At 40.4% G+C, this 25376-nt stretch overlaps 1 protein-coding gene across 1 annotated transcript in view; it reads right to left on the bottom strand.

Annotated features, from left to right (window-relative positions):
* The window catches only part of LOC132818217 (latent-transforming growth factor beta-binding protein 2-like), a 437178-nt gene extending 424298 nt beyond the window's left edge, over window positions 1-12880 (bottom strand). The window contains exon 1 of the mRNA XM_060828998.1: window positions 12732-12880. Within this exon, the coding sequence (XP_060684981.1) occupies window positions 12732-12880 (149 nt within the window). The remainder of the gene's footprint in view (window positions 1-12731) is intronic.
* Between the last annotated feature and the right edge of the window lie 12496 nt (window positions 12881-25376).

Raw genomic sequence — 25376 nt, 5'->3', positions numbered from 1 at the left:
CTCCGAACTGAAGCTGATCAAGCTAAGGCAGATATGTTTACCCTGGATCACATGGGCATCCAGGAACTCCCACTTGTTCTTTATTCACTTGTGGGATTTGAGCAATGCTGACTTGGCCAACATTTATTGCCCTGTCCCTAGTTACCCTTGAGAAATGGTGGTGCCTTCTTGAACTGCTCCTGTCCACATGCTATAGGTAGACTCACAATGCTACACGGGAGGGAAAACCAGGGACATCCTGCAAATACATCTCCCAACCTCATTGTGCTTGAATTAAGTAATGTATTTAATATTTGGTTAATTATCGTTTAAATAAATTAATATCCCTTCTCACCACTGCTCACTGTACTAATTAATATCTTAGAATTCAATAAATTTTACCACTTAAGAATTATATAAATAATGGAAACATTAGATTTTTACTTCCCTTTTGCAATAGGCTTGAGGCTGCTAACTGCCTGTCTTGGGGTTCACTGATCGCTGTTCTATTTTGAATTCCCATTTGAATGCTTCGACTGAATTAGTTTCCACCATAGGCTCAAGCAGTGCACTGTTGACCTTGACCACTCACTGCATGATAAAAGATTTCCCTCATGCTGATTTTGTTTCTTTTGCCAAATAATATAAATCTCTGCCCTCTCATTTACAAGCGTGGGCAGTTTTTCATTATCTATTCTCTGTCCATCATTGTGAATGCCTCCATCCAACCTCGTCTCAGGCCTCTCTTTGTCAAGGAAGCTCCTCATGCCCGAGAATGTGTTAATAGATTCTGATTCAATCTACCTGCACTCATTAATTTTTGTTCCATTTATCCAGACTGCATTGGAGTGGAGCATCCCACTGCATACACTGCTCTTCACAAATATTCAAGGAACTTTAAAGAATTTTGTCCAGACTATTGCTGGAAATACAATTTAATACAATGAAGGCAAGAAAAGGCTTCTTGGATGTTGATGAACAATAGAACAAACATTCCGTGAACAAATTAATGTAAAGGTTTGGAAGATAAACAAAGGATGAGAAGATTGAAGTGGACAGGATGAATTAATTATGTCAATGCTGGAACGGAGTAGGAAATATTAGATTAAGAAAAGAAGTTTATTTACTTTTAGTTTTAAATCTGAGATAGATAGCTTTTTTTCAGCAAAGGTATTGAGGGACAAATGCAGACATATAGAGTTCGGTCACTAAACAACCATGATCTCATTGAACAGTGGAACAGGATTGTGGTTTGAATGGCCACCTCCTTTTCTTCTGTTTCTGTGTAAGCAGGCCTTTTCTTTAAAGATTGACAAATGTTAGATCTTCAACTTCAAATAACAGCTCACCACCACCTTCTCGAAGTCAACTAGAGATGGGTAATAAATGTTTGCCAGCCAGCAATGCCTGCATCACACAAATGAAATAAAATAAAAAGTACATAAGTCCATGAAAGTCACATTTCTAATTGTATACTTTCCTGGTAAGATTAACAAGGAATGCCAGGAGAGAATACTTACACTGTTAATTATGGATGTACTTCAAATTCTGCTTAAAACCTACTTCTTCGACGGTACCTTTGATCATGCAGTTTAAAGTCTCCTCTCAGAGCTTGCTGTCAGCTCCTGTAAAGCATCTTGGAATATTTCACTTTATTTAAAGGGACTATTATTATCAATAATTTTTGATTAAGTTTTTGCAGCATGTTAGTGGGCAATTAATCTGCAAATGCTGAAACCTCATGAAAATTACGGAGACATTAAGGGTGAGATGCAGTTTTCGTAAAACTCATGCTGAAATGTTGCAAATCATCCAACAAATTGGGGCAATTTGCAATGGATAGGGTGTATCTTTTTCACCATTGGCTTATTTGCATGTACAGTTCATACACCATTATTTTTTCTCAGCAAATTCTGGCAATTATTTTGACAAGAGTCAGAGAGTGATAGAAATGTACAACACGGAAACAAACCCTTCAGTCCAACTTGTCCAGCTTGACCAGATATCCTTATCTAATCTAGTCCCATTTGGACAATGTTCCCTTAAACCCTTCCTATTCATAAACCCATCCAGATGCCTTTTAAATGCTGCAATTGTACCAACCTTCACCAGTTCCTCTGGTAGCTCATTCCATACATGCACCACCCTCTGTGTGAAAAGGTTGTCCCTTAGGTCCCTTTTAAATTTTTCCCCTCTCACCCTCAACCTATGACCTCTAGATCTGGACTCCCCCATCCCAGGGAAAAGACCTTGTGTATTTATCCATGCCCTCATGAGATTATAAACCTCTATAAGATGATCCCTCAGCTTCCAATTCTCCAGGGAAAACAGCCTCAACATATTCAGTCTCTCCCTATAGCTCAAATTCTCCAATCCTGGCAACATCCTTGTAAATCTTTTCTGAATCCTTTCAAGTTTCATAACACCTTTCCTATAAGAGGGAGACTAGAATTGCATATGATTGTGGGTGGCACAGTAGTTAGCACTGCTGCCTCACAGTGCCAGAGACCCGGGTTCAATTCCTGCCTCAGGCGACTGACTGTGTGGAGTTTGCACATTCTCCCCGTGTCTGCGTGGGTTTCCTCCCACAGTCCAAAGATGTGCAGGTCAGGTGAATTGGCCATGCTAAATTGCCCGCAGTGTTAGATAAAGGGTAAATGTAGGGGTATGGGTGGGTTGCACTTCGGCGGGTCAGTGTGGACTTGTTGGGCTGAAGGGCCTGTTTCGCCCTGTAAGTAATCTAATCTAAACAATATTCCAAAAGTGGCCTAACCAATGTCCTGTACAGCTGCAACATGGCCATCCAACTTCTGCACTCAGTGCTCTGACCAATAAAGGAAAGCATACCAAACGCCTTCTTCACTATCCTATCTACCTGCGACTCCACTTTCAAGGAACTATGAACTTGCACTCTAAGGTCTCTTTATTCAGCGACATCCCTAGGACCTTGCCATTAAGTGTATAAGTCCTGCCCTGATTTGCCTTTTCAAAATGCAGCACTTCACATAAATCTAAATTAAACTCCATCTGCCACTTCTCAGCTCATTTGCCCATCTGATCAAGATCCTGTTGTAATCTGAGGTAACCCTCTTCACTGTCCACTACACCTCCAATTTTGGTGTCATCTGCAAACTTACTAATTATACCTCCTATTATTCACAATCAAATCATTTATATAAATGACAAAAAGCAGTGGACCCAGCACTGATCCTTGTGGCACACTACTGGTCACAGACCTCCAGTCTGAAAAAACAACCCTCCACCACCACCCTCTGTTTTCTACCTTGGAGCTAGTTCTGCATCCAAATGGCTACTAGTTCTCCCTGTATTCCATGAGATCCAACCTTGCAAACCAGTCTACCATGAGAAACCTCATCGAATGCTTTACTGAAGTCCACATAGATCACGTCCACCACTCTGCTCTCATCAAACCCCTTCATTAGTTCTTCAAAAAAACTCAAGCAGGTTAGTGAGACGTGATTTCCCATGCTCAAACCCATGTTGACTATTTTTAATCAGTCCTTGCCTTTCCAAATATATGTACATCCTGTCCCTCAGGATTCCTTCCAACAACCTGCCCACCACCGATGTCTGGCTCACCGGTCTATAGTTCCCTGGCTTTTCCTTAACACCTTTCTAAAATAGTGGCACCACATTAGCTAACCTCCAATCTTCTTGCACCTCATCCGTGACTATCGATGATACAAATATCTCAGCAAGGGGCCCAAGAATAACTTCCCAAGCTTCCCACCGAGTTCTAGGCTAGACCTGATCAGATCCTGGGGATTTATCCACCTTTAAGACATCCAACACCTCCTCCTCTGTAATATGGATATTTTTCAGGATGTCACCATCTATTTCCCTACATTCTATATCTTTCATGTCCTTCTCCACAGTAAACACTGATGCAAAATACTAGTTTAGTATCTCCCCCATCTCTTCTGGCTTCACACAGAGGCTGCCTTTAAGGGGCCTTTTCTTTCCCTAGATATCCTTTTGTCCTTAATGTATTTATATAATCCCTTTACACTCCTTAACCCTATTTGCCAAAGCCATTTCATGTCGCGTATTTGCCCTCCTGACTTTCCTCTTAAATGTACTCCTACTGCCTTCATACTCTTCTAAGGATTCACTAATCTGTCTATACCTGGCATATGCTTTACATTTTTTTCTTAACTAAAACCTTAATTTCTCCAGTCATCCAGCATTCCCCACACCTACCAGCCTGCCCTTCACCCTAACAGGAACATACTGTCTCTGGACTCTTGTTCTCTCATTTTTGGCTTCCCATTTTCTAGATGTCCCTTTACCTGCAAACATCTGCCCCCAATAAACTTTGAAAGTTCTTGCCCAATACCCTCAAAGTTGGCCCTCCAATTTACAACTTCAACTAAAGTATACACAGGGTCTGGGTTTCATGTTGGAGACGTACCAGCTTACAAACTGGTAAGAGTCCCATGTCAACTGTTTTTGTGAAGACCTGCCATATTACTGCCAATCACAGAACTAAATGGGCAGTGATGGACCTTCCAAAGGATATAGGGACCCAGAGGCAAAGATCCCACCTGCTGATAGCTACCATAAAAACCAAAGACTAGTTAATCGGCATTGCTCAGCAGCACCACTGCAGAATGGTGGCCAATGCTGATAATATTCCCAGCTGAGACCAAGACTGCTGAAGGCTTTGGGCACTGGAGGAGTACCAGAGGGTGGGGGTCACAGGGAACCTTGATGAGGTTCTGTTTCAATTCATTCAAAGGAAGAGGGTGCCGCTAGCCAAGCCAGCATTTATTGTCCATCTCTAATTGCCCAGAGGCCAGTTAAGAATCAACCACATTGCTATGGGTCTGGAGTCACGTGTAGGCCAGACCAAGTAAGGGTGGCAGTTTTCATCCCTAAAGGGAACCAGATGGGTTTTTCGAATAATCGACAATGGATTCACGGTTACCATTAGACTCTTAATTCTAGATTTTGCTGAGTTCAAAGTACACCATTTGCCATGGTGGGATTCAAACTCGTGTCCCCAGATCATTACCTGGGTCTCTGGATTAACAGTCTAGCGATAATGCCACTAGGCCAGTGACCAGGCACTGAGTGCCTTTGAAGTGGGGAACCACCCCCTTGAAACTCAGCAGTAAATCGATGAAGATTTGCTATTCAGAATTCTTGTATGGTGCGTTTTTAACTGGGTGAATACTAGTGGTGATGGGAGAGCCCTTAAATAGACCAGAAACTGCATAACTCGGGCAGAAGGAGGAAAGTGGATGGTCCTGAGCCTTCACTCTATTGCCTTATAAACTGCGGCCTGTCATCAAACTCCACCCAGCAGAGATTAAGTTTCACCCAGAGTTAATATTTGTGTCCAACAAGTGCCTCTGAGAGGTGGAAGACTGCTGCTTTCAATCTGGTAATTTGCAACAGCAAGAACAGATTTATACAGACTGAAAACTAGAACATCCACTCATGATCAGGTTAAAAGGTGCTGGCACATTGAACATTGGGACATAGCCAAGAGACAATGAGAAAGAATGAGAGGAATGGAAGGACAGCATGGACTAGAGGCAAACAAACAAAGAGAGAATGTGATAGTGTGCAAGGAAAGGTGAAGGCAGACTGGGGGGAAAGTAATCTGCAGGGGTTCAAAGGTTAGGTTGATGAGGGAGAATGTAAATGTTAAAATAAAAAGTATGGAAGTGAAGGAATTCTGTGAAACAACAGGCGGCTTTTTTTAATATGAACTCAAAAAATAATATTTCATGTAATTGATAGCCATTCCAATTGGAATGATAATTTAATAAGTTTGGTTGCAGGTTCTGAATGAATATCTTGAAGCATTTTATCAATAAGTTTTTTTAACACATCGATTTCTTATATTGGGCACATTATGAATAGGGAATTATAAATTCCAGCTATTGAGAAAGAAATATTTTGGATGGTTCTGATTCAATTGGCTCCTTTTCTTCTTGATAGGCTTTCCTGACCGATCATACAAGCTTAATTCTTTGCTCCTGTGTTTCTTTGAGCCAATTTGCAATTGGAAAAATATGATGTATGGAGTGTGCTGCCAGAAATAAGTATGATACATCGAATTTGCAAAACTGTTAATACAGTGTTGATTTTATGTATCGCCACATGTGGGTGTGTGTCACAGGTTTTAAGTCATAATTTGCGTGCCACATTTACACACATATATATTTCATACTTCACATCCGTGAACTGACAAACTACAACTGAATAAAGAGGCAACATACCGATCAAAAGATTACAACATTATGTAATCCTCGAACAGGATCAGACAGAATAGATACAGGAAGGATGTTACCAATGATTGGAGAATCCAGAACCATGGCTCAGAGTTGAAGGATATGGGTTAGACCTTTTAGGACTAACATGAGGAAAATTTTCTTCACCTCGAGATTGTGGTGAGCCTATGGAATTCTCTGTACAGAAAGTGGTTGAGGTCAAAACATTGAGGACTTTCAAAAAAGATGTAGGTATAGATATAAAATTATAGAGTCATTGGAATCCAAATGTCTTTCAAATGTTTTAACTGTACCACTACCTTCTGTAGCAGTTCATTCCACACACTAGCTGTGTAAAAAGGTTCCCCCTCATGTCCTTTTTAAATCTTTCTCTTCTCACCTTAAAAATATTCCCCATAGTTTTGAATTCCACCACATTAGGGAAAAGACCATTTGTGATTCACTTTATCTCCACCTGTTATGATTTTATGACATTCTGTAATGTTACTCATCAACCTCCTACATGCCAGTGAGAAAAGTCCCAGCCTATACAGCCTCTCCATATAACTTTAACTCTCCATTCCCACAACATCTTGGTAAATCTTTTTTGAACCCTTTCCAGTTTAGTATATCCTTCCTGTAGCAGGGCAACCAGAGCTATGCCCAGAAGAGGCCTCACCAACATCCTGTACAACCTCAACAAAATGTCCCAACTTCTATACTCAGTTCTTTGGATTTAAGAGATCAAAGGGTATGGAGTGATAATGGGAACAGGACATTAAGTTGGATGAGCCGTCATTATTATATCGAGTGGTGGAAGAGGCTCGAAGGGCTGAGTAGCCAACTCCTACTTCTATATTCTATATCACTATGTTTCTGTAGCAACACTTCCCTGCTTTTATAATTCATTACCCTCACCAGGAAGTATCAACACTTTGATTGTCTTACTCATTACTTGCTGTACCTGCATACTCACTTTTAGCGATTCAGGTATTAGGATACACTGGTCCTTCTGAGACATAAAGTTTTGCAATCTCTCCCCATTCATATGACATACTGCCTTTTGATTTCTCCTGACAAAGTGGACAAGCTCACATTTCGGGTTCACATGTAAAATGGCCTGCCAGAGGATGTTGGAGATGCAGGTACAGTTACAAAATTTGAAATATATTTGGACAGGTGCATGAATTGGAAAGGTTTAGAGTGGGTGGGCCAAATATAGGCAAATAGGGCTCACTTAGTTTGGGAAACTTAGTTGGCATGGACTGGTTGGAGTGAAGGATCTGTTTCAGTGCTATATGACTCTGACTCTATCAATGATTTTCTAAAACAAATATAGCAATCAGCAAAAACAACCAATACATACCAAAGAAAAGGAAAAGCTATGAACTTTTTTTTTAAAATCCTCAGCAAGGTGATAAGAGATTATTGTTAGGGAATTTTCATCACCTGAAATCTGCATCAACTAATGTCAGGTAAATACAGTATTTGGAGAAGGAGACAGAGAATAAAAGTTGTTCAGTTCTGCCCCAACCATTTGCTTCCTAGTGACATGGCTGCAAGGACATCAGGGCTGGGAATTAAATATCCAAAGATGCATGCCCTATTGAAAGGACAGGCAGATGGGCATGGGGGCAGGATTGCATTGTTAGTAATGAATTAAATTAAATAGATAGCCAGAAGTGATATCGAGGCTGTCTGGGTCGAGTGGAGGGGCTGCAAAGGATAAGGGAGGACAATAATGGGAGTTGTATACAGGCCTCCTAATCAGGATGTAAGGAAGAAAATAAAACAGGAGACAGAAAACGGAACTAAGAAAGGCACTATTACAATAATCATGGGGGGCTGGGGGGGTCTTCAATATCGAAATGGACTAGGAAAATCAGGTTGGTAGTGGATGTCAAGAAAAGGAATTCGCAGAATGTCTACAGGATTTATTTTTGGATCAGCTTGAGGTATAAGCCAACAAAGGAACAGCTAATTCGGAATTTGATGGTGTGTCGTGAGGCAAACTTGACTAGGAAGCTTAAGGTGAAAGAACCCCTTGGGGCAGTGAACATAATATGACAAGTTTAACTTGCAGTTTGAGAGGGAGAAGTTGGAATCAGGTGTAACGCATTACAATTGAATAAAGAGAACTACACAGCCTCACAGTAGATGTATAGCCTTTTATAATTGAGATGATAAGGAATTCTTTCAGCCAGTTGGTGGTGAATCTTTGGAACTCATTGCCACAGATGGCTGTGGAGGCCAAGTCATTGAGCGTACTTAAGACAGAGATAGACAGATTGTTGATTGTTAATAGATTTGAGGATTACAAGGAGGAGCCTGGAGAATGGGATTGAGAAATATATTAGAATTAGAATTAGATTTTTATTGTCTCATGTACTCAAACATAGAAGTACATGAGTACAGTGAAAAGTGTACAATGCTGCCATTCCCTGCACCATCTTAGGTAAAAAGGTACCTAGGTACAAAATCTTAAGTACAAACTATAACAGTAAAGAAACATTAACATTACTGTCCCTCTTAGTACCAAATAGAAAAGTAAAGAAGCAAAATTAAAAGTTAAACATTAATGTCTTACTTAGTATTAAGTAGAAAATTAAAGAATTAAAGTTAAAAGTTCAACAGTCTTTCTTATGTGCTTAGCCCTGCAGGGCTTGCACTCCCTACAAGTGTTCGATCTCCACCACTTTGGCCCCCATCTCCAGGAGACCTCGGGCTGCCTGCTCTCATCAGTGCAAATACCAGGCAGACCTCCCACACCAACGTGTTGGGCTTACTTCTCTGACGTTGGAATCAATCTCTGACTGTCAAAGTTCCAATCCAGGCATGATCGGCCATGATCAAATAGTGGAGTGGACTCAGTGGGCTGAATGGCCTAATTCTGCTCCTATAATCTATTGGTCTTAGAATAGAATCCCTACAATGGGATTTTGGAAACTGCACAATGTATTCCAGATATGACCCATCCAATGCCCATTTGGCCTATGTATAACTACAATAAGACTTCTTTAAATGTTACATTCCAAAGCCTTTTTTTGGTAGCATAAACGTACACACCACTTGCCTTCCTGACTGTTTGCTGTACTTGCACGCAACTTTCTATGATTCTTGCTGAAATGCATCCAAGTTCATCTACGAAATTATTTCCCAAACTCTCACCATTCAGAAAAATACTCTGCAACAGTCCAAAGCTCATGCTCCATCGAATCATTGACCGTCATCACATCTCAAACATATACATTTGATAGCTTTTCATCAAATGGGGCAAGGACACAACCATAAAAGATAGTCTTTTAAATTGATCTTCTTTCGAGTTCAGCTCCACTCTGCCCCAGTCAGATTTCCTGGTGTCAACCAGTGAGAGTTGTCAAGCTTGAGAAGCCGTGTTGACCAAGTTATGTTGCACCCTTAATATTGCAAGCTTTTGACAACAACATAGAATCATAGAGATACACAGCGCAGGAACAGGACCTTTGGTCCAACTTGTCCACACCAACCAGGCATCCTAAACTGAACTTGTCCCATTTGCCTGCATTCGGCAAATGATCCTCTAAAACTTTCCTGTCTAAATGTCTTTTAAGTATCATAATTGTACCTGCCTCTACCTTTTACTGAGACAGCTCATTCCATACACACACCACCAAGCCCAACTGCATGCAATTGAGATATCTCATGAGCAGGCCAACAATTAGGGGCTTCACTCCAAACATCATAAGCATTTGCATAAACAAGTATCTTGATTATGAAGCGCCTCGAAAAATTGAAGAAGTTTGTACTTATCAGAGCTTCAAGGATGAAACCTACCCTGCTAAGTTCATGCCTTATATATGAAGTTAGATATGTGAATGTGCAATTTCCTGTTTATGCCCAATAAGATTGTGCCTTTGAACATAATTCCAGAAACATGCCAAGTTAAGAAGTATAAAATCGATTCCTGACCATGAAGGTTAGGAAAGCCAACCAAACTGCAAAGCTCTGCGAAAATCATAGCAAAGCTTTAGTGTGACATTAGGAAACGGAATTATTGCCTTCTGTTCCCATGGCCAATTTTCTAAAATCTCTGAGCATACCAAGAAAATTCTGCCTGAAATCCATTACTAGTCTACTGACATATTCCCTTTGCTTTTAGTCGCTCAGTATATATGTGAATTAAAATCCAGCAGCATTTTTGCATTAACCCTTTCTTGTATGACCCTCCGCTTTCCTGATTTACACTCTGTCTAATATTAGAACAGTAGTAAAATATGGGCCATCAACTTCCAGCTTGCATCATCTAAATGTTAATATTTAGGACTTAAGACAATGAGCCATCAAGTTCAGCCAAACTCAACATGTGATAAGCAAAGGCAATCTGAGCTAAAACAAACATTTTCTCAATCAGGCATTGAAACTCAGTCATGCATGTAGAAACCTCATTTGCTACTATTGATTTCCAAACGTCTGGAAGTTTCACATACTGAAATGAAAATCATATTCATATAAAAGAACAATGATGCCAGATATGGGAACACACAAGTGATGTGTATTTCAGGAAAACAGTTATTGTGAAAGGGAGTGAAATAACATGGATTGGTAACAGCAAGAACTGAAATCAATCTCCCTGTTTCATTTCCAATGACTCAAAAGCTGGTCCTGGTGATAAAACAGAGGAACTGAGAATTCTGCAATCCTTACTACTGCTAAGGATACCAGACATTAATTAAATAGCAGTGGTCTCAGGTTCAGTTATAACAATAAGGACTCGTAAGTACTTTTGAAACTTTGCGTTCTAGAACTTCCTGCAAAGGTAGACACTGTTTTCTTTTAAAACATTTCACCTGAGTTTATCTGTTATATATTACATTTTATTATTTTTCTCAAAATAAGTGAATAATAAAATTCCACTTTATTTCATTCAAGAAAACTTTGCATTTGATAGCTTAGTTTTGATTAGTATTATATTTCAACTGAAATCTGACATAGATGAATGCTAAAAGAAAAATGTTTGACTGAGCTGTTTGAAAGAGATCTGATTTACCCCTCGTCAGCTGGTCCTGGAATGATACAACAACAACTGTTGAAGAACTACGACAAGTCGCATCAGTATTTTCTGCCCCTTGCTGTTTCTTTGCTCCACAGAAAAACCATTTGGTTCTTGATTTTCTGATCGGAAATTCTTTATCTCTAAAGTCTTTATCCTATTCTTTATTATCAGGGCTATTCCTCCTTCATTTCTGCTCTTTCCACTTCTTTTAATTACTAAATTTCATAAAATATTTAGTGGGCATTTTGCAATCACATCTGTAACGATAATCACATTAAACCTATTCATTTCTGAGCCAGTAGCTTCTCTAAGTTGTTGTGATTTTGAATATAGCCCCTTTAGCATGGACTGTTACTGATATTGTTTTGTGAAATTACTTTAGTCATTAATACTTTTTACTCTCACTGTCCCTCCTTGATCCACATACTTCTTTCGCAGCTTTCAAAGTTATCCTTTTCCTGATCTTCCAGCTGCTTATTTCACCAGGGAACTGGTTAGAGCTCAGTTTAACTGGAGCCCATTTCCACAGAACAGCTCTCCCTCACCCCCAGTGCTTCTGGTCAGTGGCACATGAAACCAATGCCTCCCACATCAATCCTTTAGCCACACATTCATGTTCCAATCCACTTTTTTTTCCCCCTCTCTGTCAATAGGCACACAGCTGAAGTAACAATTCTGGGATTAGAAATTTTGAGTGCTACTTTACAATTTAACATCCTTCCCAGTCTATTGATGTTTGTGATCCTTTCAAGAGCCACAACGGGATCCAATCCTCTCTCACTCCAGACTGTTCTCCAGCCACAAAGAGATGCTTTTGCCTCCAGTAGTAAGCAGGTTTTGGACTGCCCGGTAGTGACTGAAAGGAATGGTGTTCACTCTGAGTGGCGTGGTGTTCCCTATCACAGCCACACTCCTTCACTTCCTTACTTGAATGGCCTCCTGCAAAGTAACCAATTTGTCCATCCACATCCACTTCACAGACACGTCTCACCTATTGATCAAAGTAAAGAGCTGGGTCACTCCATAATTATGTCCTGGTGCCAATACTTGCCTGACAAAGCCCATGCACAGTACATGTACCACATGTTTAATGGTTTAGCATGTGTCTGGAGTACTCTTTGCCAAGTCAGTTCACACACACACACACGTTGAACTATGTCATAGTTTGAGGGATACAGATGATGTAGGAATGTAGAAAGTATGAGTAGGCCATTCAGCCCTTCAAGCCCTTCAAGCCTGTCCCATCATTCAGTATGATCATGCCTGATCATCCAACTCAGTGCCATGTTCCTGTTTTATCCCCACATCCTCTGAACATAAATTTAATGTGATTGTTGTTACAGATTCATTGCAAAATGACCACTAAATATTTTATGATCTTTTGTATTTAAAAGAAGTAGGCAGAACAGAAATGAAGGAAGAATAGCCTTGATACTAAAGAATAGGATAAAGACCTTAAAATCATATCAAACTCCTACTTGAAAGCATGCAAAGTGTTCAGGTAATTCTTCCCTTCCTTAAGGTGCCAGAATATCTGCAGCTCATTCTCCAGTTCTATGATGCTGAACTGAGCTGGCTGCAGACAATATGTGGGGATGCAGTTGTCCATTATCACAAACTTCAACATGCTGTACCGATGGCATTATGCCTGCCTGCTGTGTCTGTGTAACTCTGTGTATTTCCTTACTTATTTAGTTAATTGTTCAATTGAATCAACTATTTTAATTTCAGTAAGTAATTGATTTTATCTAGTTTAAGCCTATAATTGAGAAAGGTTATAACAAGTTGCAGTTTCCCCGTTTAGAGACAGAAGTGAAACAGAGGTCAATGGAAATTGAAAACCAGCAACTTTTTCTTTCTCTGAATTGAGTTCCCATTTGCATCACGTTTTGGGCTTTAGGAATATGTAAATGAAGCACACTTTCAGGATCACACTTTGTTCCGTATTGTGCTCTTAAAGCCAGCAGCAGAAAAGATTTCCATCCTATCAGCCTGGGCTGGAACTGAAACAGGGCCCCTATAAGGTCAGAGTTTAAGCTACCGTCACACAGTTCCTCTCTAATCATTCTGTGTAAGCCAATCTTAACAATGAAACAACAGGAAGGTGTCAGAACCTCAAATTTCAGAAATCATTAATGGGGTTTTGAAGCTAAATAATAATTTATTCCACTTTGGACAATACTGTGATTTGGTTTTTACTCACTTTGTACTTGCTAGATTTAAACATCTGAAGCTATTTATTAGATTCAGCGCATTCTCTCCAAATCTGATCAACAATAAAGATTGTCATTCATTGTTACAGTCCACAATAGGAGCATAAGACATCTGCTGTTACATGCTCCTCAGTTGTCCTTTTCTCTACCCTGTAGCATTCTTTTCCCAAACTGTTACATTTCCATTAAATTCAGAGATCCACTTGGTTATCAAACTTATATTTGAGGTACACAAATTTACTTCAATGTTATTCAATCACCAAAATAATTGTTGATCAGTCCATTATTTATTTGCAGGAAATAATCAAAAATAATGTTACTGTCTCAGAACATAATCTCTCATATAATCTTTTCCAAATCCTTTCAACATGAGTGTGTCCCTTACCCTCTCAGTGCCTTTCAACTCTCCAAGTGTAACAACAAACTTCTGAGCAATGACACGAGATAGATATGAAAGGTTAATACATCTCAGTTATAACTGAGACATTGTGCGGTGTTTTGCCAAATTGTTACCTTATGTTTATTAAAAAATATTAAAACGCAACAGACGTCAGTGTTCAAGCATCACGATATGCTATACCACAACTAACTTGAAATGACCTCAGCAAGTCTTATTTACTCCCTGCAGCATTTTACTTTTTGACATCATAAGGCAGGCAAAGCTAAAGGCATCTCTATTCCAAAGAATTAACTTTGTAAGCGGGCAGGTATAATATTCCTGCCTTGATAAAAGATTGTATCCTTTCACATTGAATAATGCTATGGGTGATTAATTGATTACAGCATCAATCCATGCATCCAACTTGTCTAAGCCAACCAGGTATCCTAAATTAAATCAGTCTCATTTGCCAGCATTTGGCCTGTATCTCTCTAAATCATTCCTATTCATATACCCAACCAGATGCCTTTTAAACTTGTAATTGTACACATTCCCACCACTTGTGGCAGCTCATTTCATACACATACTACCCTCTGCATGGAAAAAGTTGCCTTAGGTCCCTTTTCTATCTATCGTCTCTCACCTTAAACCCATGCCCTCCAGTTTTGGAGTCCCCCGCCCTGAGAAAAAGACCTTGACTAGAGAAAAAGATCATCTACACTCCTGATGATTTTATAAACCTCTATAAGGTCATCCTTCAGCCTCCAATACTCCAGGGAAAATAGTCCTAGCTTATTCAGCCTGTCCCTGTAGCTCAGTCCCTCCAACTCTGGCAAAAAGATTTGCAAATCTTTTCTGCAACCATTCAAGTTTAACAAATCTTTCCTATAGTGAGGAGACCAAAATTGAACATATTATTAAAACTATCAATAATCGAACGCATTTAAGAAACACAGAGAACGCTCGAGAAATGCTGCAGATCTGGAGGGAGGTAGGGGTGTGGTTTGGGGGAGGTATGGGGGAGTTGTTACATAAGGTGAATGCTCTAAAAGAGTTAACATCAAAGATACACTAAGTTCCACCCAATCTGATAATAACGTACAATATTTGAATATAATAGAGGCAGGTCAGCATGAGTATACAGTTAGTGATAGACATTTCATCACCACGGTCTTTGTAATTTATGTCATATCAGCACATTCAAATCATGTCGTGTGGAAGGATACCATTTAGCCCATCAAGTCCATACCAACCCCCTGGAGAGCATCCGACCCAAGCACATTCCCTACTCTATCTCCATAACCCTGCATTTCCAATTAATCCACCTAGCTTGCACATCCCTGGACACTTTAGTCGATTTAACATGCCTAATCTATCTAAGCTGCACATCTTTGGACTGTGGGAGGAAACAAAGCACCAAGAGGAAAACCACACAGACTTGGGGGGAATGTGCAAACTCCACACAAACAGTTGCCAAGGGATGGAATCAAACCTGGGTCCCGGGTGCTATCAGCCAGCAGCGCTAACCACTGAGCTACTATGCTGTCCCAGTGCTTAACAAGTCAATTTAGCTTGTACCAATGACTATTAGAGTCATAGAGAATGTACAGCACGGAAACGGACCCTTCGGTCCAACCCGTCCATGCCGACCAGATATTCCAACCTAATCTAGTCCCACCTGTCAGCACCCACCCCATATCCCTCCAAACCCTTCCTATTCATATACCCATCCAGATGCCTTTTAAATGTTGCAATTATACAAGCCTCCACCACTTCCTCTAGCAGCTCATTCCATACACATACCAGCCTCTGAGTGTAAACATTGCCTCTTAGGTCTCTTTCATATCTTTCCCCTCTCAACCTAAATCTATACCCTCCAGTTCTGGACTCCCCCATCCCAGGGAAAAGACTTTTGTCTATTTATCCTATTCATGCCCATCATGATTTTACAAACCTCTATAAGGTCACCCCTCAGCCTCCGACACTCTAGGGAAAACAGCCCGAGCCTATTCAATCTCTCCCTATACCTCAAATCCTCCAACCCTGGCAACATCCTTGTAAATCCCTTCTGAAGCCTTTCTGGTTTCACAACATCTTTCCAATAGGAAGGAGACCAGAATTGTACGCAATATTCCAACAGTGGCCTAACCAATATCCTGTAGAGCTGCAACATGACCTCCCAACTCCTGTACTCAATACTCTGACCAATGAAGGAAAGCATACCAAACGCCTTCTTCACTATCGTATCTACCTGCGATTTCACTTTCAAGGAGCTATGAACCTGTACTCCAAGGTCTCTTTGTTCAGCAACACTCCCTAGGACCTTACCATTAAGTGTAAAAGTCCTGCTAAGATTCGCTTTCCCAAAATGCAGCACCTCGCATTTATCTGAATTAAACTCCACCTGCCACTCCTCAGCCCATTGGCCCATCTAATCAAGATCCTGTTGTAATCTGAGGTAATCTTCTTTGCTGTCCACTGCACCTCCAATTTTCATGTCATCTGCAGTCTTACTAACTATACCTCTTATGCTCACATCCAAATCATTTATATAAATGATGAAAAGTAGTGGACCCAGCACCAATCCTTGTGGCACTCCACTGGTCACAAGCCTCCAGTCCGAACAACAACCCTCCATCACCACCCTCTGTCTTCTACCTTTGAGCCAGTTCTGTATCCAAATGGCTACTAGCTCTCCCTGTATTCCATTTGATCTAACCTGGCTCACCAGTCTCCCATGGAGAACCTTGTCGAACACCTTACTGAAGTCCATATAGATCACATCTACCCCTCTGCCCTCATCAATCTTCTTTGTTACTTCTTCAAAAAACTCAATCAAGTTTGTGAGACATGATTTTCTACGCACAAAGCCATGTTGACTATCCCTAATCAGTCCTTGTCGTTCAAAGTACATGTATGGCTAATGGTTTTTAAATTTAAAGTCAGGGTGGAATGTATGTCCTGTCCCTCAGGATTCCCTCCAACAACTTGCCCACCACCGACGTCAGGCTCACTGGTCTATAGTTCCCTAACTTGTCCTTACCACCCTTCTTAAACAGTCGCACCACGTTAGCCAACCTCCAGTCTTCCGGCACCTTACCTGTGACTATCGATGATATAAATATCTCAGCAAGAGGCCCAGCAATCACTTCCCTAGCTTCCCACAGAATTCTAGGGTCCACCTGATCAGGTTCTGGGGATTTATCCACTTTTATGCGTTTCAAGACATCCAGCACTTCCTCCTCTGTAATATGGACATTTTTCAAGATGTCACCATCTACTTCCCTACATTCTATATCTTTCATGTCCTTTTCCATAGTAAATACTGATGCAAAATACTCATTTAGTATCTGCCCCATCTCCTGCGGTTCCACACAAAGGCCGCCTTGCTGATCTTTGAGGGGCCCTATTCACTCCCTAGTTACCCTTTTGTTCTTAATATGTTTGTAAAAACCTTTTGGATTCTCCTTAATTCTATTTGCCAAAGCTATCTCATGTCCCATTTTTGCCCTTCTGATTTCCCTCTTAAGTATACTCCTACTGCCTTTATATTCTTCTAAGGATTCAATCGATTTATCTTGTCTATACCTGACATACGCTTCCTTCTTTTTCTTAACCAAACCTCAATTTCTTTAGTTATTCAGCATTCCCTATAACTACCAGCCTTTCCTTTCACCCTAACAGGAATATACTTCCTCTGGACTCTCGTTATCTCATTTCTGAAGGCTTCCCATCTTCCAACCATCCTTTTACCTGCGAACATCTGCCCCCAATCAGCTTTTGAAAGTTCTTGCCTAATACCATCAAAATTGGGTCTTCCTCCAATTTCGAACTTCAACTTTTAGATCTGATCTATCCTTTTCCCTCACTATTTTAAAACTAATTAATTATGGTCGCTGGCCCCAAAGTGCCCCCTCACTGACACCTCAATCACCTGCCCTGCCTTATTTCCCAAGAGTAGGTCAACAAAATAGGTTTTGTTGTGTATGATAAGTGACTCTTTTGTTAAGATCTAACAGTGGTTTATCTTATGCCATCATTCATTAAATAGACACTTGGACTCAGCGGTAGTGTTTCTACTTCTAAGTCAGAAGGTCTGGGTTCAAGTCTCATCTGCCCCAGAGGTGTGTCACAGCATGTCTGACCAAATTAATTCCAACAATTTTTCCAAGAAGGATCAATCAAGGGCTCACTAAACAGTAAATATCTATTTTAAAAACCTTACAAATGAGAAATCTTTCCCCAGTTATTAGATTTGATTCCTTACAGTATGGAAACAGGCCCTTCGGCCAAACAAGCCTACATCGACCCTCTGAAGAGTTACCCACCCAGACCCATTCGTCTATGTTTACCCCTGAATAATGCACTTATCACTTTGGGCAATTTAGCATGGCCAATCCACCTGATATGCACATCCTTGGAGTGTGGGAGGAAACCCACGCAGACAGGGGGAGAACGTGCAAATTTCATCCAGATAGTCACCAGAGGCTGAGAATCGAACCCAGGTTCCTGACAATGTGAGACAGCAGTGCTAACCACTGAGCTACCATGCCATTTCTATTGAACATTTGTTTTAAGAAGTAGGTAGGAGGATTGTTGGCAGCACTCTACACCAACCAAAAGCCTCACAATGTATGATAGGAGAGTTAGAGAGGTGGAGGAACATTGCTCTATATGCCTTATTAGATCCTCACTCCTGCCCCAATCATAGTTTCAGCCAGAGCCTTCCATAATGGGCGGCACGGTGGCACAGTGGTTAGCACTGCTGCCTCACAGTGCCTGAGACCCGGGTTCAATTCCCGACTCAGGCGACTGACTGTGTGGAGTTTGCACATTCTCCCCGTGTCTGCGTGGGTTTTCTCTGGGTGCTCCAGTTTCCTCCCACAGTCCAAAGATGTGTGGGGTCAGGTGAATTGGCCATGCTAAATTGCCCGTAATGTAGGGGTATGGGTGGGTTGTGCTTCGGTGGGTCAGTGTGGACTTGTTGGGCCGAAGGGCCTGTTTCTACACTGTAAGTAATCTAATGGTATACTTCCAGCTTTGGTCAGATTTTATTCCAAAACATTTGCAAGATATCTAGGTTTATAAAATCATGAGGCGTATAGATAGGGTTAATTGTGCGTGTTTTTCTTCCCACTAAAATGGGGGCTTTCAAGACTAGCTGACGTATTTTTAAGGTGAGAGGAGAGAGATTTTAAAAAAAAGACATGAGGGGCAAATGTTTTGCACAAAGGGTGATTTGGGTGTGGAATGACCTTTCTAAGAAAGTGATGGATGTTGGTACAGTTACAACTTTTAAAAGACACTTAGATAACTACATGAATAGAAAAGGTTTGGAGGGATCTGGGACAGGATCAGGCAGGTGGGACTAGTTTAGTTTGGGATTATGTTTGGCATGGACGTTGGGTCTGTTTCCATCTCGATATTGAAACAACCTCTCTATCTCTAAAGTGGTAGCTCCCATCCCTGACAGTGAGGCTGCTCTACTCTTGGTGCTAGAACACCTCCTATTGGACAATGAATGTATTCTCTGGCAACAAATGGTTCTTGTGACAAACACTCAAAAATCATGCTGGAAATGTTATGCAGAAGCTATTTAGAGTCAGGTCCCAAAAATGATCCTGATATCAGTGTTTTGTCACCCACTAAAAGTCCAGTCTTTTATATCTGTTATTATCAGAACAATGGAATTAAGTACAATGTATAATTTACCAGAAACCAATCAGATTTGAGAAGAGAAGCAGCAACTTCTGCAGACTTCAAAGGCAAATATTGACACAATGTGTGATCTCGTTACTTGCATTTAATATTTTCAGATTTCATGGAAGTGACTTCATCGTGCCACATTTTAATTGTAAGAAATGCCTTTTGAAATTCATTTTTTGATGAGACATTCTTAACCATTGACAGATGTAGGCAACAAGCACTTACACATATATATCCCTGATTGAATTTCCAATATAACTGAGTGTTTAAACCCCGTAAGTCACATAATAAGTAACACTACTGCAGTGTTTTGAATTGAGCATTTAAAAAATATTTACAGTTAGAAAGTATGTCGAGATGGAATTCATTTCCATAAAATATTTTTCATATTTCATGGAAATGACCTCATCACATCACATTTTAATTACAGGAACTATTTTTCTCCTTTGAAAATCCATTTGAAGAAAATATTTCGAACATGTGTTTGAATCTGTGTCACACAATAACCTAATTACTAATCATAGTGCTTCCAGCTGGACAAGGGACAAACTGGAAAGGAACATATGCACTTTAATCTCAAATATTTTTGAAAGCACTTTATAGAATTAATGATTAGTTCTCACTCACAGGACTTCTTTTAAAACTATCAGGTCATTCTGATGAATACCGAAGAGCTTTCCTTTTGCTCTATTTTGATCACTGATGGTCAACTCCTGAACGCTACTTGATACTTGATATGAACAAAAAGCATTATGACTATCTATAGGATGTAATTTATGCCTCTCTTTTAGATCTGACTGCATTTTGCAGTTTGCAATTTGGGAGTAATTGCAAATACTTCCAGGATCATCAGATTAACCTATTCATAGGCAGATGTATTCCCCCGTAGATCTTTTCCAATGAATAGTTGCTATTTCACTACTGCTTCCAAACTTTTGGGAGACGGTTTTGCTGTGGCATTTTGATACTTCTACATCACGCGAGATAGGCAAGGGCTTGAATAAGTAATTAATTTTCATAGAGTCATGGTGCATCACCAATGAGCTGTTTGATGCTGCACTTAATGCTTCCATTCTATATGTCAATGCCACAAGTTAATTCAACAAAGCAGTTTGGGGGTTACAGCTGTTCAACCATTAAACTTGTTTAGCTGCTGCCAAGCACAGTTCCATTGTTGCTATTTTGATAAATAGACAGTTTAACTGATATGTTTGTGTGTTTGAATTAAACTTTTGTAGCATTTCAAAGTGCTGGCTGCTCAAGACAGATGGATGTTCAGTGCCTAGGTTATTTTTCATGTCAAACTATGGATTCATATGCTAATTCCAATGAATCCAACATCTGTTTTACTACTGGGTCACGAGGCAGCCTCATTTGTATTGAGGAGTGGTTTTAGGTGCCATTGGGTAGATATATATATTTTTTAAAAATCCACAGTTCCCCATGCTACCAATTCCACCCCATACCCACCCCCATATAGCTGGTCTGTTTTCTAGTAAAGTGGATTTTATGAGAAGTCTCCTGTTTATACTGAATGATTAACATGAAACAGAAAATAACATGAAAAATGTGGTCTGTGTCTCAGACAAAAAGCGAAAATCATAGTGTGGGGAAAGCAAGCCAAATGTGGTAGGGTGAGAGCAGACAAAGCATCAGCAACCACGTTTTTGGAGTGTGTGGGATTTGGCACTCTAGTCTATGTCCCAATTTATACTGGCAAGAGTCCATGTTCCCCTGTATTGGCCTAGGCCTGTTTCCAAGGACTGTACTGAGTTCTGGTTGAGTTGGTATTTGGGAGTTAAATGTAGATTATAAAATGGAGATTGGAGATACCTGAATTACTTATGAATCTGACCTCCAAAGATTAAATGAGAGAGAACAAAGAAGACTTAGCGTTACTGAGGTCAGTAGGGATTGCATAGCCAACATTGAGAAGAGCAATTCCCGATTTCAGAACCATGATTGCCAGGAGAGGTATTGAGAAATATAACAAAACTAGTGATTTTATATCCTTTTTACATTGAAATACAATTTTTAGTGAAAATTGTCTTCATTTGAAATGAGATTCTGAATTTCAATTTATTCATCTTATGTACCAGAACCAGTCTGGAAACATTTCAAGCAAATAAGTTAAATTGCGTATACTGGGGTCATACAGATTCTGTTAAGTTTCAAGGAAAGGGGGATGCACTAAGGAGGGTTTCCAGATGTCAAAGGTAACATTCACAGTCTACACTGCTGCAGATTAATGGGAGGGCTGAGGCACTATGGGAGAGATTCATGCTGCTCTCTCAGAATTGCAGCTTACTCACTCCCTGCCAGTACCTGGGGCAATGCTTGGGCTGGTGCTGCAAAGCTCAATCCGACAGTCAAGCCCCCGGCGTGACACAGTCTGCAGCCAGGTATTCCCACACCCACGTTCCTCAAAGTTTTTGCTTTCCCAAGACATGTCCCATCCCCAAACTGTTGTGGAATTCCTAGTAGTAGCAGGTAAAGGAGAACTTCAGACTTGCAGTAAGGCAGTGCCCTCTAATTAATAGCAGTTGTAAAACCCGCCTCATTATTTTTTGAATTTTTTTTGCCAGACTACTCTAATTTGTTGAGTACTTGATGGCCATTCAAGTGTTCTATCTGAAAGCTTCATGTTTCTAAAGGGTCTCTGGAATCCTAAGGATAGTGGTAGGGCTGAAGCTGGAAGGGGCTACTAGTATAGGAGAATATTCAGCCCTCCTCGATGAGCTGTTGTCAAAGTGTTCTTTAGCTGGTAGAATAGGTGGACCTTGTTCTACCTCATTCTTCTCACAGCCTCCTTGTTGTACACGTATTTACTCCTCCACATTTTCCTTTGTAGCTGGTTCGATAACTTAGCCATCTGCATGGCAAAATTGTGCATAATGTAGCAACAATCAGTGACAATCCTAGGGACAGTGTCTGAGGACAGTACTGGGGCCACTTCAGGACCTAACCTGCAGCAAAAATATTGCTTCAGAATCATCACAGTCTGGTCAATAAGGATGAATGCGCAGTGCCAGTTGTATCTTATCACTGTGATTGTGCTTAGTTTCCTGGGAGATAAGTTAGCCAAGCCTGAAAAATACAGCCATTGTCCTTGAGTAGTCAGCCACTAATCTGATGAAATGGAGAAGGAGTTGAAGATTGATATGGGAATAATGCATCGGGGAAAATAACCATGATATGGACAAGTCGGTGTTGGACTGGGCAGGACAAAGTTAAAAATTGCACAACACCAGGTTATAGTCCAACAGGTTTGTTTGGAAGCACTAGCTTTCAGAGCGCTACTCCTTCATCAGGTGGCTGTGACAGCTAACTGCTGAAGGAGCAGCGCTCTGAAAGCTAGTACTTCCAAATAAACCTGTTGGACTATAACCTGGTGTTGTGTGATTTTTAACTCTGGGAAAATAAGGCAAAGACGTGCATGAAGTGCCTTGTGTCACTGCATGGTCAGTAGATGAAATGCCTTCCTATTCATGTCGACTCCCCACTCCTCTACACACACACATGCAAGGTTGTATGGGCAAAGTTGACAACGCCATGCACCAAGGTAATTTCTGCAACTAAGGAAAGACTCAGAGACCTGTCATTCTAATTAATTGGGATCAATTGAAATAATTGGCTTTTAGCATACCATCACCCAGCAAGTTGACAAGAATGCATTACCTCTTCTTGCCCAGTAGTAGTTAACTACCTCTCGACCAGAAAATCCTGATTTAAGTCCTACCTGCACAGATGTGTGTCATAACATGTCTGGACAATTGGATTAGAATTATCTTCTTTCAGGCCTCTTGTGGTGCAGTGGTAGTGTCCCTGTCTCTAAGCCAGGATGCCCAGGTTTGAACTTCTTCAGGGCTCATGCCCAAAACGTCAATGCTCCTGCTCTTTGGATGCTGCCTGACCTGCTGCACTTTTCCAGCAACACATTTTCAGCTCTGTTCTGCTATAACATAATAATTCTATTCCTGTGCGTTCCTGCGTTATAAGAAAATTGTGAATTAACAGCACCATTTAAACCAATGGGACCTGAATCATATTATAGCCAATGCAGTGAAGGAAAGTTCACTTTGTTCAAATAATGGCCTATATTCTTTAATTGGCATTGAAGAAACACGTGTTTCTTCACAGAACCAACTGTATAGACCTTTGAACAAGCACAGAGCAAGACCAATGTGCTTAAATAGATGCCTAACATCTTGAACAGATGCCTAAAAGGAAAAATACTTAAAGGTGATGACGATTGACATCTGTGTGCAAAGTTAAGGGCTAAACAATCAAAAGCAGAAATTGCTTTAGAAACTCAGCAAGTCTGGTAGCATCTATGAAGAGAAAACAGTTTTGAATTCGGAAGAAGAGACACTAGACTCAGCTCTGTTTTCTTTCCACCGATACTGCTAGACTTGCTGAGTTCTTCCAGCAATTTCTGTTTATGTTTGTTTCAAATCTCCAACATCCACAATTTATGGTTTATTCAGGACCAAATAGGATAATTTCTGAAGCTCCTACATCTAACATACCTGATCACCTGACTCCACATCCTGCTGATGCATTTTGGATATTGGAATGGCTTCATCCCTGAGTGAAGTTGACATTTAATTCCATATTATTTTTCTATTTTGTCGCACTTGTAGAATCATGTAAAACAGCGAAAGGCTTCACAGACTGAATAGCAATCAGACAGGCTGCAATGTGCAAGCTGTTTTTAAAGCTGCAGGAAGGGTTTTATGGGGTCCCATTTAAATGCAACCAAAACGGTATCAACTCATTCTCCCATTTATTATGACAGAATGAAGAAATACCAAGAAATAGAAGCAAAGTTACTTCTCTATTAATACATAATTTCTGTGCCTCAATGGCGATGTTTGAATATTTTCTTTACTGTTTCCTTCACACCCATTTACATGTTCCATGCTGTAACTTTAAAATATAATTCATCCTGTACATTTGTGCAATTCTTTAAATTGGGCAAGTTCTTCCAGATCTCGAAAGTAGACCTGCGAGTAGTTAACTGATGGCACTCTGCCAATAATATGCAGCCATGCCCTCCAACACATTATCATTGTTGGAACATTATCCATGCTTTAAATATGACTTTCTGAAATTGCTACTGTGCATTCCACAGATTTATACCAGTTAACTGGCTCATTAGCTCCTTAAAAGCATTAAAGGATCAATTGCCTACTGTTATGGCTCCACTTACTGCAAGAGAAGTTGCATTCTTAGCAATTGCACACTTGAAATCATGCCTTCCTTGGATTTCTTTGGAAAATACAAATTAAGGCAAAATATTTTAAAATTCTCCATTTCGAGAAAGCCATAAGTGGAGAATAAATAGAAATTATTGCACTGGAGCTTGTTCTATTGGTAAAGTCACCATAGTTTCCCAAAGCTGACTCTCATTAGAAAGAGAGAGTGAGAGATATAACTGGAGCTGATTTTAACTGGAGGGCCAGCATACCGCAGGTGAGGGATGAAAGTTGACAAGGTGGGACATTCTTGGGAAGTTCAGCCAGTGCTAGAATTGAACCTGCAGAGATGGCATTACTCCGCGTCACCAACCAGCCATTCCAACTGATCCCCAGTGCTCTTAGTGATCCATTTGTGGCAGCACAATTGTGATCTACCAAGTGACCAATTGGTGGCTTGAGCAACAATATTTCCTCATGAGAAAAACTTCCCTTTTCAAGCTTTCCCAACCTACTTGTAGATGGTACAGGAGACAAAAATTAGGAAAGAAAATTTAGAGTGAAGACTGAATTGGTGGGGTCACATTAAAACAACTAGATATAATATAAATAGGTAAACTGAACAGA

This window comes from Hemiscyllium ocellatum, chromosome 8 (genome assembly GCF_020745735.1).
Source record: "Hemiscyllium ocellatum isolate sHemOce1 chromosome 8, sHemOce1.pat.X.cur, whole genome shotgun sequence".
In the NCBI taxonomy this organism is placed as follows: domain Eukaryota; kingdom Metazoa; phylum Chordata; class Chondrichthyes; order Orectolobiformes; family Hemiscylliidae; genus Hemiscyllium; species Hemiscyllium ocellatum.
Note: the sequence above shows the minus strand (reverse complement) of the source record. Positions and strands in the feature narration are given on the sequence as shown.